General features: G+C 43.9%; 1 protein-coding gene across 1 annotated transcript; it reads right to left on the reverse strand.

The window, feature by feature from the left end:
- Window positions 1–1,193: 1,193 nt before the first annotated feature.
- On the reverse strand, window positions 1,194–18,650 carry LOC311226424 (DNA replication licensing factor MCM6-like; the record flags this gene model as incomplete). Its single annotated transcript, XM_084311850.1, has 8 exons — window positions 1,194–1,298; window positions 2,952–3,091; window positions 4,029–4,223; window positions 4,917–5,037; window positions 6,579–6,743; window positions 7,142–7,270; window positions 7,813–7,968; window positions 18,588–18,650. The coding sequence occupies 8 exons, from the start codon at window positions 18,648–18,650 to the stop codon at window positions 1,194–1,196; spliced, it is 1,074 nt and encodes a 357-aa protein (XP_084167976.1).
- Between the last annotated feature and the right edge of the window lie 54 nt (window positions 18,651–18,704).

Genomic DNA, 18,704 nt, shown 5'->3' on the forward strand with positions numbered 1-18,704 from the left:
GGTGCCCGTCACGAGCCTGACGTTGTCGGCTGAGCGAGCGCATTCAGAGCTTGGCGGACTTTTGTCTACCCAAGGCTTTTGATTTGGGAAAAATCTAAATTGAGGTGGAGGGGACTACTATAGAACCATAATCAAAAATGCGAAGTATCAAAAACAGTGTTTAATCTCTAATGGTATCTCACTGTCACTGCACTGGTATATAAAAAGAAAGAAAAAAGTGCTAAGCAGGATGAATGATGAATGATCTTTATTTCATTGCTTGAAGAAGACCGGAAGGGTCGGTCGAAACGTTGCATCTACTGCCTTTTTGTCAATTAAAACACCTTGGAACAACAAGTGAGTTGCGAGCCCCGCTTTGTCTTATGATCTTTATTTCAGAACAACATTGTAAACCAACAAAAGACGTCACGGTATAAATGCAATGATGCAAGGAAACCTATACAATAGGATAACTAAACACTAAATCGCCAGGACAGGGACATGTTTGGATGTTTGGACACTAATGCCTGGGGCATATGAACATTATAAAAAAGGCATTTCACAACATTTACATATTCTTAAAACTACACGTGTATACTTACAGTATACAGTTAAAGATACCACTCATGGCAGGAAAATAACTGTATTAGTGTACGTGACACATTTAATTAAATTGAAATTGGTTCCCATGACTGGGGCCAAAACATCTCAGACATAAAGCTAAACAGAACTTAAAAAATAATAATAATAATAGAAATAAGAGCAGCATATTTACAAGAGTCAGTGTGACAAAATATATATTTATATTTCTTAAGGAGTCTGGACTCTAAATGCAAGAGTTGATCAACTTAAAAACAAGAGTCAGACATAATACAAAAAAAAGGAGAATGTGACGTTGCACGCCGTCACTATGTATGTCGTACATATTGGCGTTCGGAATTAAAAAAAAAACGACCTCAAAAGTCTTTTGAATTCAACGTTAACCCTTTCACAACCACACTACCGAAGTTGAACCCTTTCACTACCACACTACAGACTGTGAAAGGGTTATAAGTTATAACCCTTTGCCGTGTGGCAGTGAAAGGGTTAACCTTCTGTATTGTCACAGTGAAAGGGTTAACGCGTTGGTAGTGAAAGGGTACCAAAAAAAAAAAGAATTAACAAGAGGTTATGGGGGAGGAGAGGGGGAGAAAAGGAGGGATGACGGGAGGAGTTTAATCCTCCAGGGTGTAGTTGGGGTTGACAACCAGGACCACCTCCTCCTCCGGGGTCCCCGAGCCCTTCAGCCCGGACTGAGACAGCTCGATCAGGATGTGGTCCTGGGCAGAGAGAGGGACAGAACACAGGGACGCCGACGTGTGAGATATCTGTAGTCAAGTCAAGTCAAGTCTATTTGTATATAAGCACATTTACAAATGACTAAAAGCCAAACCAAAGTGCTTCACATGATAAAAACACATACAGTACAATGCAGAAACAAGTAAAGAAATACACAAAAGTTACAGAAAAAGGTATTGTACATTTACACACAAGAACATTTGATAAAAAGTCCAGAGTAACAGCGGACGTCGTATATAAAAGTGGCAGGCTAACTCTGGTCAAAGGCCAGGGGGAAAGAGGTGCGTTTTGAGCAGTGATTTAAAAGCCTCTATACTAGGCTCTGGGCAGATCTTATGTGGGGGGGGGGCTGTTCCAGAGGGGGGGGCAGCAGCAGCAAAGGCTCTATATCTCCCCTAGTTTTGAGCCTGGTCCTGGGCCCCACCAGCAGCAGCTGGTCAGCAGACCTTAGGGCTCTGGATGGGGCGTGGTGATGCAGGAGCTCGGCTAGATACAGTGGAGCCAGCCCAGCCCTTTGTACTTGGAAGCCAAGGCAGTAGAAGGCAGTATTGTAGTATCTTGATTTTGATATGGATTTATCTCGAACACAACAAACATGCGAATCACAAATGTAAACAAACAAGTCCGTCTTCATCCATAGAAAAGCAAACGAGGATGAGTTTGGATGAGGAGGGGCAGACGGAAGCGCAGCTTATCTAGTCCCGCCCCTTTCTCATAATATCTTTTTTTTATATCCACTTTTTCTCCTCCTTTTAATTTTTTTTCTCCCATCCCAATTTAGCCGTGCCAATTCTCCCCTCCCGTCTTGATCGTTGCTCGCATGTGCCCCCCACTGGCCAGTTGTAGGGAGGATAGAAGCCCATCACAGGAGGATAGAAGCCCACCCAACCGACCTGTAGGAGTCGCTGTTCACAACGACCAGACTACCACCCATCGACTTCCCTCCCGCTAACTCCGCCAATTGAGTCAGTATGACGGCCGGCGCAAGCCGGAGGCAACGCCGACAGCCGGATTCGATACCGGTGTCTCTTGCGTTGGTGACGAGCGCAATGTCCGCTGCGCCACCCAGCCGCCAAGCCTTTCTTATAATATCTTAACATTTAAAATTAAACTCTCTTACTACCTAAAAGAGAGAAATAATAATACAATTAAAATAAGGTAAAAACAGCATCTCTCTCTCTCTCTTTTGATTTTTGGCTGGTGAAAATGCTGAGTGGCTAGTGACTTTGTAAAACCACTAGCCACAGTGGCTGCTGAGCCAAAAAGTTAATGTCAAGCCCTGGATATAGTCCCTAGTGACTTAATCAGTCGTAGGATTTATATGCATATAATTCTGATTACTTAACCGAATGTATGCGACCCGTTATAGAAATGTGTGTGTGTGTGTAAATATCCTTCTGTGTATACATTCTCGTGTTAATATATTGTTTTATTCTGTTTAATTTCCCACAATTGCTTAATTCTAGTTGTGGAATGAACGTATACCCAAATCAACGGGGGGGGGGGGGGGGGAATCCCTGGTAGGCGTTAAATGTAGTTGGCGATTACAGTGATTCTGATGGAGGCGTGCTGGTTTCGCGTGTGCCAGTGTGTTGGAAATGGTGCCAGTGGCGCCCGGTGGAAGCTGTACTCACATAGTGCACCAGTCTGTGGACGACCTTCTCTATCAGGCCCTTCTTGTTGACAAGCTCCTCCTCCGAGTCGATCTCCGACTCCATCTCCTTCAGATACCAGTTCACCACCGCGCTCTTCTTCAGCTCCTCCTCTTCCTCAGCTACACACACACACACACACACACACACACACACAGATATAGGTTAACGAAACACAAAGAGAGATTCCCAATCCCCAGGACATTTAATAGAATTTATAGAATATAAATACTTTAATCATCCCGAGGGAAATTTGGCACTACAAATCACTCACAAGTAAACATTTAGGTAGACAAAACAAATCACGAATAAGAATAACAAAAAAGTGCCTAAGAATAAGCAATAAAATAAGCATAAGAATACATAATAATAAACTACGATCCGGGATCCACATTTCCTCTGTTATGTATGTACAATCTAATATACAATATACAGTAAAAGATAGAGATCTACATTAACTGTACAGTAAGTGTGATATTGACAATGTTGTTTTAAGATGGTACTGTCACTCTGTGCTCAGTGATGTAGTGAGGCACAGAGATGCATTGTAAAGTCTGATGGCTGTCGGAATGAAGGACTTCCTGTGCCGTTCAGTGCTACATTTTGGGAGTGTTAGTCTAGCACTGAACATGCTCCTCCTGTCAGCCAAGGCAGGCGTACACCAGGCGTCGCAGGGCCAAGGCTAAGAGAATAATCAAAGACTCTAGCCACCCAAACAACTGCCTCTTTGCACTGCTGCGGTCAGGCAAGCGCTACCGGAGTCTCATGGCCAGTACAGAGAGACTCAGAAGGAGCCTCTATCCCCAGGCCATCAGGATGTTGAATGTGGACTCAATGTAGCATTACATGGTAAATGGTGCATTTATATAGCGCTTTACAATTTGTTCCTCACATTTGACCCATTCACTCACCGACGGCGGAGGCAACCACGCAAGGTGCCAACCTGCTCATCGGGAGCAATTAGGGGTTAAGTGTCTTGCTCAAGGACTCAAGGACACACGCTGCCCGGGAATCGAACTGGGAACAGAACCAGAGAGCGAGGCGTGTGTGTCTCTTTACCTTCCTCTGCCCTGCGGAGGTGCAGCACCAGCAGGTTGGAGATGCGTCTGTACTCGGCGAAGGACAGGCGGAGCGAGGGCTTGGGCTGGCTCTCTGGCTCCGCGTGGCCGTTCACGTGACCGTTCACGTGACCGTTCACATGGCCGTTGATGCCGTTCACATGGCCGTTCACTCCGTTGGGGACGTCCTCCTGACCTGTGTGTGTGAGAGAGGCGGGAGGTTTCGTTAATACATACACAGTAGGGGTGTAACGGTACATGTATTCGCACAGAACCTTTTCGATACTGGACCTTCGGTTCAGTACGTGCCGTGTACCGAACGAATGCAACGTTACTTTAACCACTAAAGGAGCGCACGTGTGGCACTTTTTTGGCGGCACTTGTATTTCCCCTGATCTATATCCCATTCAACCTGTTTCTGTCGGTCATGCTTGACCAGAAAAAAGCGATAAACGCTAAAAAATGAAGTTTAAAAAAAAAAAAATTTATAAAAAAAACTCCAAGTCCCCCCCCCCCCCCCCCTTCCCAAAATATAACTTGTGCAAAGGGCCGGATGTTGTTCGTTGAGCCCACACACACCACTGAGAGATGACCTGTAATTTAGCATAGTCTCATAGTATGGCGAACACAAACGACAAGCCAGAGCTAGAAGACTAACCTAATGTGAATTTTACAAATCAAATGTATGTTTGTTTTCGATTATTAATTTGAATACCGAAAATTCGTTGACTTAACAGTAACTGCACACTACGTCCCCCCCGATGTGTGTGTGTGTGTGTGTGTGTGTGTGTGTGTGTGTGTGTGTGTGACGTGTGTATGTGTGTGTGTGTGTGTGTGTGTGTGTGTGTGTGTGTGTGTGTGTGTGTGTGACGTGTGTGTGTGTGTATACCGTTCTCCTCCTCCTCCTGCTCCATCTCCTCGTCCTGCTCCAGGTTGATGTCAGGCGTCTCCACTCTGATGATGGACTTGTTGAGCAGACGGAAGGCTTCCTTCACGTGTTTAGGTTGGACCTGGAAGCACAGAGTGAACCGGGTTGAGACGGAAGAACCACTGCACCACATCTGAGGCACCGTGACTCCCCAGGGTCTATACTAGGAACCAGGCGGGTCTTAGAACTCTCACGTGACTCCCCAGGGTCTATACTAGGAACCAGGCGGGTCTTAGAACTATCACGTGACTCCCCAGGGTCTATAATAGGAACCAGGCGGGTCTTAGAACTCTCACGTGACTCCCCAGGGTCTATACTAGGAACCAGGCGGGTCTTAGAACTATCACGTGACTCCCCAGGGTCTATAATAGGAACCAGGCGGGTCTTAGAACTATCACGTGACTCCCCAGGTCTATAATAGGAACCAGGCGGGTCTTAGAACTATCACGTGACTCCCCAGGTCTATAATAGGAACCAGGCGGGTCTTAAGTCCAACGCACACGGCGGGCGATTTTTTTGCCAGGCGACCGACAGAATTTGATCGCTTCCATTGTTATGAATGAGAGAACCCACACGGCAGGAGATTTTCGAGCGACGATTGCGCAACGACTTCTGTCGCCTGGTTAAATATCGCCTCAATCCAATTCTCTTTTAGGCGACGGCAGGCGACACAGCTCAGGACAATGAGGAAATAACGTGACTTCTGCTGGTGTATCATTTGTAATATAAATTAATTTATCAATACATTCATTGATCAATAACCTACGTATTATTACCATGCTACTTATGTTAATTATTAATTAACAGGAACGATTTAAATAAATAACATTAGTTGGAGAAGGGATGTCTCCCCCCCACCCCCCCTTGATGTCCCGGTAACATTACATCCTCGCCGGTTTGGCTTTAGTATTTTTCTGATTTACCAGAAATGCGGACTCCCAAGGTAGTCTGGTGAAAACGCACCTTCTGGATCAATATTGCCACCTCTCTCACAAACAGTTTGCACAAATATACTCGTTATTGGCAGTCAATGAGTTGTTAATGCTGCTGTCATAGCAGTGGTCATAGTAGGCTATCGTAGATCTCTGAGGACATCTTCAGGCCAATCGGTGGTAGTGAACGTATAGCTTGCAACACTACTATCACCGACATCTAAGAAGGGAGATCCCCCCCCTTGAACGGCCCTTCTAAGGTTTCTCTCCTCCACATTGCCTGTGGTGCATTTTTTCCTACTGCTAGGTCTTAGTGAGTTTGTCCTTACCTTCGCGTGGGGTACGTCTGGGAGTGTTGCATTTATTTTAAAATATTTGGACTTTATGGTGTTTTTGTTTTGTTCTCGATTTATTGTGATGTTTCTTCTTGACTTGTTTAAAGAAGACATGTCCGGCCCATGGAGACATTAACGTGTGTCGTCGGGCCTTACAAATAAATTAGATTTGATTCATGTGTGGTGTGGGGTGCTAAGAGATTGTCATTGTGAGCGACAGCTGAAACGCATCGCCAGGCGACGTCGCTCGCCCCGCCGTATGCTTTGGACTTGCTTAGAACCATCACGTGACTCCCCTGGTGGCCTATATAGGAACCATGCGGGACTCAGGTGACCCTCCTTCTCTCTGTACGCACCTCGTCACAGCAGTGCATGCGGGCCATGCCCTCCGAGAGACGGATCATGCTCTCGAGCTGCCGCACCGTGATTCGCCAGGCTGACTTGGACACGCCCCCGGAGCCGTCGCGCTGGCGGAGCCGCTTGTACTGCTCCACGATGAACTCCTTGGATTCGCTGGAGATCTATACGCGGGCGGGGGGATTTATTTTTAGATCACAGAGACAATTAGGAATTACGAGAGAATGAATGAATGAATGAACAAGTTAATTTTAAAAACATTAAAAAAATAAATATAAGGAATTATAAAGAAAAAGGTCAAGAGCAATGTGTTTGGTTAGCAGACATGTCCAAAAAAGGAGTAGAGGGAAGCTAAGCTTATTGATCCCTACCCCCTTACATTTATATTTGTTCTTCCAATAATCTTACTAGATATAACATAATTTAGTGTATTACAATATAGAATATACTTTTACTTATATTAAAAAATTACAAGAAAAAAAAACTTGAGAGTCCACCCAAATTAACTTTCGGGAGTTGTATAGTTCTGCACAGGTAGGGAAAGGGACTTCGTGATTCACACCTTGGGTTTGAATTGCCTGGCGAAGAGCAGATATCTGCGGATCTCATCCAGAGTATACAGTCTGTCCACCGACTCCTCCAAGCGAGAGTGCAGGTCCACGATGCGCCTGGCGATGGCGTAGTCTGTCACCTAACACACACACACACAGTCATTTAACTTTAGAAGCCACAAAATGGGGGCGCTGTACTATGGTATAATTAACCCTTTCACTACCACACTACAGAAGGTTGACCGTTCCCTACCACACTACCTGAGACGGTTAACCGAAAGGGTTAACCTTCTGTAGTAGTGTGGTTGTGAAAGGGTTAACCCTTTGTCGTGTGGCAGTGAAAGGGTTCAACTTCTGTAGTGTCACAGTGAAAGGGTTAACCTTCTGTATTGTCAGTGAAAGGATTAACCCTTTGGTAGTGTGGTAGTGAAAGGGTTAACCACACATTATTTGCATTTATTTTAAATTTGTTGGACCTTGTGGTGTTCTTGTTCTGTTCTTGACTTATTGTTATGTTTCTTCTTGACTTGTTTAAAGAAGACTTGTACGGCCCATGGGGACATTAACGTGTGTTGTCAGGCCTTACAAATAAATGTGATTTGATTTGATTTAACTTTAGAAGCCACAAAATGGGGTGCTCTATTAACAACCACACACAGTTGTCGAACGGAGACATGTTCACCTCATTGCAGTCGTCCACCAGGATGAAGAAGAGGTCGAAGCGGCTCATGATGGGCGCGCTCAGGTTGACGTTCTGCTTCAGACTCTTGCTGCGGTCGTAGCGGCCGCCCACCGGGTTGGCCGCTGCCAGTATGGAGGTGCGGGCGTTCAGGGTGGCCTGAGAGAGGCGGGGGGGCGGAGAGGAGAGCAGAGTGGATGTCAAAGTTTGATCCTACTGAAATGTGGGAAAACGTTTTTTCCTGTGTATTTGATGCTTTGTTTTCGAGAAAATGCATGAGAATATTATTTTTCTTCCTATTCCTAGAGTGTTAGAGGCAGGGGTGTAAACCCAGAAGGTGTAAAAAGTACCCAGAAATTATACTTACCGGTAAGTTAAAGTATGGGTACAGTCTCAAAATCGTACTCAAGTAAAAGTCAGAGTATCTGGCTAAAAACACACTTGAGTGAAAGTCAAAACGTTTCTACTTTTAAATGTACTTAAGTACTAAAAAGTGAAAGTAAAAACTTTCAGGCTTTCTAGGCTTGCACAAGGACCAATCAGCATGGGGATGGGCGGGTTAATTTTCCATTGATAGGGATTTGATTGGCTGTTTTTAAATAAAGTGCGGCCGCAGGATTAATAACGTTAATGTTAGTTCGGCCAGAGAAACAAATACTAATTCAAATTGTTGGACCTGCGAGATTTGTACGTTGTAGGTCTGCATTTTAATGTAAGGAGTAAAAAGTATGTTTTTTTTCTCTTAAATGTAATTGAGTAAAAGTACAAGTATACAAACCTAATAATACTCGCGTAAAGTACAAATCCCCCAAAACAGTACTTAAGTATTGTAACAAAGTAGGCAGGGGTGTAAAAAGTACCCAGAAATTATACTTAAGTGAAAGTATGGGTACCGTCTCAAAATCTTACTCAAGTAAAAGTCAGAGTATCTGGCTAAAAACAACACTTGAGTGAAAGTCAAAACGTTTCTACTTTTAAATGTACTTAAGTACTAAAAAGTTAAAGTAAAAACTTTACTAACAAATATACACTGCATCACAGAGTGACAGTACCATATTCCTGGACTTTTACATTTAAAACAACATTGTCAATATTACACTTACTGTACACTTAATGTAGATCTCTGTATTTTTTACTGTATATTTTATATCAGATTGTACACACATAACAGAGGAAATGTGAATGTGAAATGTGGATCACGGACCGTAGTTTATTATTATTATGTTATTCTTAGGCTTATTTTATTCCTTATTCTTAGGCAATCTTTTGTTATTCGTATTCGTGATTTGTTTTGTCTAACTAAATGTTTACTGTGAGCGATTTGTAGTGCCAAATTTCCCTGGGGATGATTAAAGTATTTCTATTCTATTCTATTCTATTCTATTCTATTCTATTCTATTCTATACTATTATTACTATTATTAATAGATTTGTACTTTGTAGGTCTGCATTTTAAATGTAAGGAGTAAAAAGTATGTTTTTTTTTCTCTGAAATGTAATTGAGTAAAAATATACAAACCTAATAATACTCGCGTAAAGTACAAATCCCCCAAAACAGTACTTAAGTATTGTAACAAAGTACAATTACTCAAGTACTTTACACCCCTGGTTAGAGGTGAATGAGAGGAGGAGAGGACGTGTGTTTTACCTTGACGCCAGCGTTTAGAGGTGAATGAGAAGAGGAGAGGACGTGTGTTTTACCTTGACGCCAGCGTTAAGAGGTGAATGAGAGGAGGAGAGGATGTGTGTTTTACCTTGACGCCAGCGTTAAAGGTCAACCTCCACGTTGTATTTTTGTTCAATAAACAATGTGGACTAGGCCAACAGTGGCTTTCATGAAGAAGGGAAAAAAAAGTATTGAAATTGACCCAGTTTTAGCGTTTTTAACAAACATTTTGTCTGCCCAACACAATCACCACGCACATGCATATTTTAATCAATGGTTCATAACGTGCGTGTGTAATCGAAATGATCGTCACAACAGGTGCAGGACAACAGGGGGCTCACCAGGGGGCGCTGAGAGTCACACAGCTAGTGGCAGGCAGAGAGCCTTGCTACCATAGATATATGCTTGTTACTACTAGCCGAATGAAAATGTATCTGTTTCACCTCACTATTGCTCCGTGATTATAGCCATCCATCCATCTCTAAAGCTAACCACTATTTGTAAAAGCCACAACCACGTTACCATATTTGTAATAATGTAAATCATTGTGTCGTTGTACACATATTGTGTTTATAACGTTAGTAAATAACATAGCTTAGCTTGGTAGCTATTAAGAGTGAGAGATTAAGAGTGAGAGATTAAGAGTGAGTGAGACAGTAAGAGTGAGACATTAAGAGTGAGACAGTAAGAGTGAGAGATTAAGAGTGAGAGATTAAGAGTGAGTGAGACAGTAAGAGTGAGACATTAAGAGTGAGACAGTAAGAGTGAGACATTAAGAGTGAGAGATTAAGAGTGAGTGAGACAGTAAGAGTGAGACATTGAGAGTGAGACATTAAGAGTGAGACAGTAAGAGTGAGATATTAAGAGTGAGACATTAAGAGTGATAGATTAAGAGTGAGTGAGACATTAAGAGTGAGACAGTAAGAGTGAGACATTAAGAGTGAGACAGTAAGAGTGAGACATTAAGAGTGAGAGATTAAGAGTGAGTGAGACATTAAGAGTGAGACAGTAAGAGTGAGACATTAAGAGTGAGAGATTAAGAGTGAGACATTAAGAGTGAGACAGTAAGAGTGAGACATTAAGAGTGAGAGATTAAGAGTGAGTGAGACAGTAAGAGTGAGACAGTAAGAGTGAGAGATTAAGAGTGAGAGATTAAGAGTGAGTGAGACAGCAAGAGTGAGACATTAAGAGCGAGACAGCAAGAGTGAGACATTAAGAGTGAGACAGTAAGAGTGAGACATTAAGAGTGAGAGATTAAGAGTGAGTGAGACAGTAAGAGTGAGACAGTAAGAGTGAGACATTAAGAGTGAGACAGTAAGAGTGAGAGATTAAGAGTGAGTGAGACAGTAAGAGTGAGACATTAAGAGTGAGACAGTAAGAGTGAGATATTAAGAGTGAGACATTAAGAGTGAGAGATTAAGAGTGAGTGAGACATTAAGAGTGAGACAGTAAGAGTGAGACATTAAGAGTGAGACAGTAAGAGTGAGACATTAAGAGTGAGAGATTAAGAGTGAGTGAGACATTAAGAGTGAGACAGTAAGAGTGAGACATTAAGAGTGAGACAGTAAGAGTGAGACATTAAGAGTGAGTGAGACAGTAAGAGTGAGACATTAAGAGTGAGACAGTAAGAGTGAGATATTAAGAGTGAGACATTAAGAGTGAGAGATTAAGAGTGAGTGAGACATTAAGAGTGAGACAGTAAGAGTGAGACATTAAGAGTGAGACAGTAAGAGTGAGACAGTAAGAGTGAGACATTAAGAGTGAGACAGTAAGAGTGAGACATTAAGAGTGAGAGATTAAGAGTGAGTGAGACAGTAAGAGTGAGACAGTAAGAGTGAGAGATTAAGAGTGAGAGATTAAGAGTGAGTGAGACAGCAAGAGTGAGACATTAAGAGCGAGACAGCAAGAGTGAGACATTAAGAGTGAGACAGTAAGAGTGAGACATTAAGAGTGAGAGATTAAGAGTGAGTGAGACAGTAAGAGTGAGACATTAAGAGTGAGAGATTAAGAGTGAGTGAGACATTAAGAGTGAGACAGTAAGAGTGAGACATTAAGAGTGAGAGATTAAGAGTGAGAGATTAAGAGTGAGTGAGACAGCAAGAGTGAGACATTAAGAGTGAGACAGTAAGAGTGAGAGATTAAGAGTGAGTGAGACAGTAAGAGTGAGACATTAAGAGTGAGAGATTAAGAGTGAGTGAGACAGTAAGAGTGAGACAGTAAGAGTGAGAGATTAAGAGTGAGAGATTAAGAGTGAGTGAGACAGCAAGAGTGAGACATTAAGAGCGAGACAGCAAGAGTGAGACATTAAGAGTGAGACAGTAAGAGTGAGACATTAAGAGTGAGAGATTAAGAGTGAGTGAGACAGTAAGAGTGAGACATTAAGAGTGAGAGATTAAGAGTGAGTGAGACATTAAGAGTGAGACAGTAAGAGTGAGACATTAAGAGTGAGAGATTAAGAGTGAGAGATTAAGAGTGAGTGAGACAGCAAGAGTGAGACATTAAGAGTGAGACAGTAAGAGTGAGAGATTAAGAGTGAGTGAGACAGTAAGAGTGAGACATTAAGAGTGAGAGATTAAGAGTGAGTGAGACAGTAAGAGTGAGACAGTAAGAGTGAGAGATTAAGAGTGAGAGATTAAGAGTGAGTGAGACAGCAAGAGTGAGACATTAAGAGCGAGACAGCAAGAGTGAGACATTAAGAGTGAGACAGTAAGAGTGAGACATTAAGAGTGAGAGATTAAGAGTGAGTGAGACATTAAGAGTGAGACAGTAAGAGTGAGACATTAAGAGTGAGAGATTAAGAGTGAGAGATTAAGAGTGAGAGAGAGACAGTAAGAGTGAGACATTAAGAGTGAGACAGTAAGAGTGAGACATTAAGAGTGAGAGATTAAGAGTTAGTGAGACAGTAAGAGTGAGACATTAAGAGTGAGACATTAAGAGTGAGACAGTAAGAGTGAGATATTAAGAGTGATACATTAAGAGTGAGAGATTAAGAGTGAGTGAGACATTAAGAGTGAGACAGTAAGAGTGAGACATTAAGAGTGAGAGATTAAGAGTGAGTGAGACAGTAAGAGTGAGACATTACGAGTGAGACATTAAGAGTGAGACAGTAAGAGTGAGATATTAAGAGTGAGACATTAAGAGTGAGAGATTAAGAGTGAGTGAGACATTAAGAGTGAGACAGTAAGAGTGAGACATTAAGAGTGAGACAGTAAGAGTGAGACATTAAGAGTGAGAGATTAAGAGTGAGTGAGACATTAAGAGTGAGACAGTAAGAGTGAGACATTAAGAGTGAGAGATTAAGAGTGAGAGATTAAGAGTGAGAGAGACAGTAAGAGTGAGACATTAAGAGTGAGACAGTAAGAGTGAGACATTAAGAGTGAGAGATTAAGAGTTAGTGAGACAGTAAGAGTGAGACATTAAGAGTGAGACATTAAGAGTGAGACAGTAAGAGTGAGATATTAAGAGTGAGACATTAAGAGTGAGAGATTAAGAGTGAGTGAGACATTAAGAGTGAGACAGTAAGAGTGAGCCATTAAGAGTGAGAGATTAAGAGTGAGTGAGACAGTAAGAGTGAGACATTAAGAGTGAGACAGTAAGAGTGAGATATTAAGAGTGAGACATTAAGAGTGAGAGATTAAGAGTGAGTGAGACATTAAGAGTGAGACAGTAAGAGTGAGACATTAAGAGTGAGACAGTAAGAGTGAGACATTAAGAGTGAGAGATTAAGAGTGAGTGAGACAGTAAGAGTGAGACAGTAAGAGTGAGAGATTAAGAGTGAGAGATTAAGAGTGAGTGAGACAGCAAGAGTGAGACATTAAGAGCGAGACAGCAAGAGTGAGACATTAAGAGTGAGACAGTAAGAGTGAGACATTAAGAGTGAGAGATTAAGAGTGAGTGAGACAGTAAGAGTGAGACATTAAGAGTGAGAGATTAAGAGTGAGTGAGACATTAAGAGTGAGACAGTAAGAGTGAGACATTAAGAGTGAGAGATTAAGAGTGAGAGATTAAGAGTGAGTGAGACAGCAAGAGTGAGACATTAAGAGTGAGACAGTAAGAGTGAGAGATTAAGAGTGAGTGAGACAGTAAGAGTGAGACATTAAGAGTGAGACATTAAGAGTGAGTGAGACATTAAGAGTGAGACAGTAAGAGTGAGACATTAAGAGTGCGAGATTAAGAGTGAGAGATTAAGAGTGAGTGAGACAGCAAGAGTGAGACATTAAGAGTGAGACAGTAAGAGTGAGAGATTAAGAGTGAGTGAGACAGTAAGAGTGAGACATTAAGAGTGAGACAGTAAGAGTGAGACATTAAGAGTGAGAGATTAAGAGTGAGTGAGACAGTAAGAGTGAGACATTAAGAGTGAGACAGTAAGAGTGAGAGATTAAGAGTGAGAGATTAAGAGTTAGTGAGACAGCAAGAGTGAGACATTAAGAGCGAGACAGCAAGAGTGAGACATTAAGAGTGAGACAGTAAGAGTGAGACATTAAGAGTGAGAGATTAAGAGTGAGTGAGACAGTAAGAGTGAGACATTAAGAGTGAGACATTAAGAGTGAGTGAGACATTAAGAGTGAGACAGTAAGAGTGAGACATTAAGAGTGAGAGATTAAGAGTGAGAGATTAAGAGTGAGTGAGACAGCAAGAGTGAGACATTAAGAGTGAGACAGTAAGAGTGAGACATTAAGAGTGAGAGATTAAGAGTGAGTGAGACAGTAAGAGTGAGACATTAAGAGTGAGACAGTAAGAGTGAGAGATTAAGAGTGAGACAGTAAGAGTGAGACATTAAGAGTGAGAGATTAAGATTGAGTGAGACAGTAAGAGTGAGACATTAAGAGTGAGATATTAAGAGTGAGACAGTAAGAGTGAGACATTAAGAGTGAGACAGGCGAGCAGTGAGACAGGCGAGCAGTGAGACAGGCGAGCAGTGAGACAGGGAGCAGTGAGACAGGCGAGCAGTGAGACAGGCGAGCAGTGAGACAGGCGAGCAGTGAGACAGGGAGCAGTGAGACAGGCGAGCAGTGAGACAGGCGAGCAGTGAGACAGGGAGCAGTGAGACAGGCGAGCAGTGAGACAGGCGAGCAGTGAGACAGGGAGCAGTGAGACAGGCGAGCAGTGAGACAGGTGTGCAGTGAGACAGGCGAGCAGTGAGACAGGTGTGCAGTGAGACAGACGAGCAGTGAGACAGGCGAGCAGTGAGACAGGGAGCAGTGAGACAGGCGAGCAGTGAGACAGGTGTGCAGTGAGACAGGCGAGCAGTGAGACAGGGAGCAGTGAGACAGGCGAGCAGTGAGACAGGCGAGCAGTGAGACAGGCGAGCAGTGAGACAGGGAGCAGTGAGACAGGGAGCAGTGAGACAGGCGAGCAGTGAGACAGCCAAGCAGTGAGACAGGTGTGCAGTGAGACAGGCGAGCAGTGAGACAGGGAGCAGTGAGACAGGCGAGCAGTGAGACAGGTGTGCAGTGAGACAGGGAGCAGTGAGACAGGCGAGCAGTGAGACAGGCGAGCAGTGAGAGGTGTGCAGTGAGACATGTGTGCAGTGAGACAGGCGAGCAGTGAGACAGGCGAGCAGTGAGACAGGAGAGCAGTGAGACAGGGAGCAGTGAGACAGGCGAGCAGTGAGACAGGCGAGCAGTGAGACAGGTGTGCAGTGAGACAGGGAGCAGTGAGACTGGCGAGCAGTGAGACAGGGTGCAGTGAGATAGGCGAGCAGTGAGACAGGCGAGCAGTGAGACAGGTGAGCAGTGAGACAGGTGAGCAGTGAGACAGGCGAGCAGTGAGACAGGCGAGCAGTGAGACAGGCGAGCAGTGAGACAGGTGAGCAGTGAGACAGGCGAGCAGTGAGACAGGCGAGCAGTGAGACAGGGAGCAGTGAGACAGGCGAGCAGTGAGACAGGCGAGCAGTGAGACAGGCGAGCAGTGAGACAGGGAGCAGTGAGACAGGCGAGCAGTGAGACAGGCGAGCAGTGAGACATGCGAGCAGTGAGACAGGTGTGCAGTGAAAGGGTTAACCCGCTGTCACGTGGCACTGAAAGGGTTAACCGTCTGTAATGTGGTAGTGAAAGGGTTAACCTTCTGTAGTGTGGTAGTGAAAGGGTTAACCCGCTGTCGTGTGGTAGTGAAAGGGTTAACAGGCTGTCACATGGCAGTGAAAGGGTTAACCTTCTGTAGTGTGGTAGTGAAAGGGTTAACCTGCTGTCGTGTGGTAGTGAAAGGGTTAACCTGCTGTCGTGTGGTAGTGAAAGGGTTAACCCGCTGTCACGTGGCAGTGAAAGGGTTAACCTGCTGTCGTGTGGTAGTGAAAGGGTTAACCCGCTGTTGCGTGACAGTGAAAGGGTTAACAGGCTGTCAGGTGGCAGTGAAAGGGTTAACCCGCTGTCACGTGGCAGTGAAAGGGTTAACCCGCTGTCACGTGGCAGTGAAAGGGTTAACCTGCTGTCGTGTGGTAGTGAAAGGGTTAACCTGCTGTCGTGTGGTAGTGAAAGGGTTAACCGTCTGTAATGTGGTAGTGAAAGGGTTAACCTTCTGTAGTGTGGTAGTGAAAGTGTTAACACGCTGTCATGTGGTAGTGAAAGGGTTAACCTTCTGTAGTGTGGTAGTGAAAGGGTTAACCCGCTGTCACGTGGCAGTGAAAGGGTTAACCTGCTGTCGTGTGGTAGTGAAAGGGTTAACATGCTGTCGCGTGGCAGTGAAAGTGTTAACCCGCTGTCACGTGGCAGTGAAAGGGTTAACATGCTGTCGTGTGGTAGTGAAAGGGTTAACCTTCTGTAGTGTGGTAGTGAAAGGGTTAACATGCTGTCGTGTGGTAGTGAAAGGGTTAACCCGCTGTCACGTGGCAGTGAAAGGGTTAACCCGCTGTCACGTGGCAGTGAAAGGGTTAACCCGCTGTCACGAGGCAGTGAAAGGGTTAACCCGCTGTAGTGTGGCAGTGAAAGGGTTAACCTGTTGTCACGTGGCAGTGAAAGGGTTAACCCGCTGTAGTGTGGCAGTGAAAGGGTTAACATGCTGTGGCAGTGAAAGTGTTAACCCGCTGTCACGTGGCAGTGAAAGGGTTAACATGCTGTCGTGTGGTAGTGAAAGGGTTAACCTTCTGTAGTGTGGTAGTGAAAGGGTTAACATGCTGTCGTGTGGTAGTGAAAGGGTTAACCTTCTGTAGTGTGGTAGTGAAAGGGTTAACATGCTGTCGTGTGGTAGTGAAAGGGTTAACCTTCTGTAGTGTGGCAGTGAAAGGGTTAACATGCTGTCGTGTGGTAGTGAAAGGGTTAACCTGCTGTCGTGTGGTAGTGAAAGGTTACCGGTTCGATTGCCGCTCCTCCCGGGCAGCGTGTGTCCAAGTGTCCTTGAGCAAGACACTTAACCCCTAATTGCTCCTGATGAGCAGGTTGGCACCTTGCATGGTCGCCTCCGCCGTCGGTGTGTGAACGTCTGAGGGAATGGGTCAAATGTGAGGAACAAATTGTAAAGCGCTTTATAAATGCAGCCATTTACACACACACACACACACACACACACACACACACACACACACACACACACACACACACACACACACACACACACACACACACACACACACACACACACACACACACACACACATTTCTGTGTGGAGTCTGCATGTTCTCCCCGTGCTCGCAAGGGTTTCCCCCCCGATAAGATAAACCCAATGGAAAAACATGCACAACAACAAGATCGTGGCGTCCTTGACGAAGACGGACAGGAGCACATGGATTGGTCCCCTGGCGCGGCTCACGTTGTGCCTGTCTGCTCCCGGCTGCCCTTGGGGGGGAAGGACGACGGGATGGGTTAATCGCAGATACGAATTGCATGCATGCATCGCATGTGTGCCAATTGATGACCTCGGAGCAGGTCCTAAATTATTATTATTATTACACACGCACGCACATATGTTTTTTCTTATTGTAAAGCGCTATATAAATGCAGCCATTTACACACACACAGACACACGCACGCACACACACACAGGATGTAAACAAGACGAAAGACTTTCTCTGGTCTGCATCCCCTTAACAATGTTATGTATTGAGCTGTACCTTACTGTACCCATCCTGCAATCTGTTCACTCAATTAACCAATTTAAAAAAAAAAAAAAAAAAAAAAAAAAAAGAGTAAAAGGGCGGGAAAATATAACGCAGCTTAACCACGCTTAACGCAGATTTTTTTTTTTTTTTTCGCTCGTTGCCCCTTTAACCCATGACCAATGTACCAAAACAGACTTCCTTCCACCTTCTCAATTGCATATCCAGAGCAACAGCATTTATATATATATATATATTGTGTTTAGCCAAAGTTAAATTCCACAATCAAGCTTACCGGCTCTCCACCATATGACTGTTAATCTCCTTTCTCCCTTTAACTCTAATAGATCTAAATCAACAACAAGGGTACTCATCATATATTGTTCAACTGGCTAGTGGCTAGCTAGAACGAAGGCTATATGATGACATTTAGCTTTTAATGTGATTTGATTGGTCTGAACTTCTGAAGCCACACCTCACCTGGAATCCCCCTGGTGGGCGTTTTGATGTGCAAAGACCAACCACATTTGAATTAAGCTAGAATCTTATTGGCTAATAATATAAAAAAAAAAAAAAAAAAAAAAAAAAAATGTAAATGGATGCCAAGGTAGAGTTGATTCAATCAATCAAAAATAATGCTACCAGAGAGGCGTGTGTACCTGCCTGCAGTGTAAGATATAGAGAGGGGGCAGTTTCGCATTTCCCCAGGAGGGGAGATAGATTCTGCCAGCGACGCACTCTTATTGGAAAATTATTATAACACAGAGATGAAAAATAACGATTTTCTAGTATTGTAAACTATGGATGAGTCAACAGGTAAAAACAAAAAATATATATATTAACATTTTTTAACTGGTCACATTTTTGGAGAAGCTTGGCTCCCATGAATAATCGCCACTGTGTTGGCTCTACTTTCTGTTGTAGTGGCCTGCTGTAGTGCATAGAAAGTATTGAGCTTATTTTCCAAGGAGACATCAGTGTTCATCAGTGTGCCTTTGTAGTCTGTCATCGTTCTGAGGCCCTGCCACATACCCATGGAATCAGCCTGTTCAAACTAATGTAAGTTCTACTTTATCCCTGTACCGCCCCCTTTGCCTCCATCACTGTTCTCCGTAGGTTGTCGTGTGCCGCCTTGTGCCCGTCCATGGTGCCCGTCACGAGCCTGACGTTGTCGGCTGAGCGAGCGCATTCAGAGCTTGG

The sequence above is a fragment of the Notolepis coatsorum genome (genome assembly GCF_963971535.1).
Source record: "Notolepis coatsorum genome assembly, chromosome: 4".
Classification (NCBI taxonomy): Eukaryota; Metazoa; Chordata; class Actinopteri; order Aulopiformes; family Paralepididae; genus Notolepis; species Notolepis coatsorum.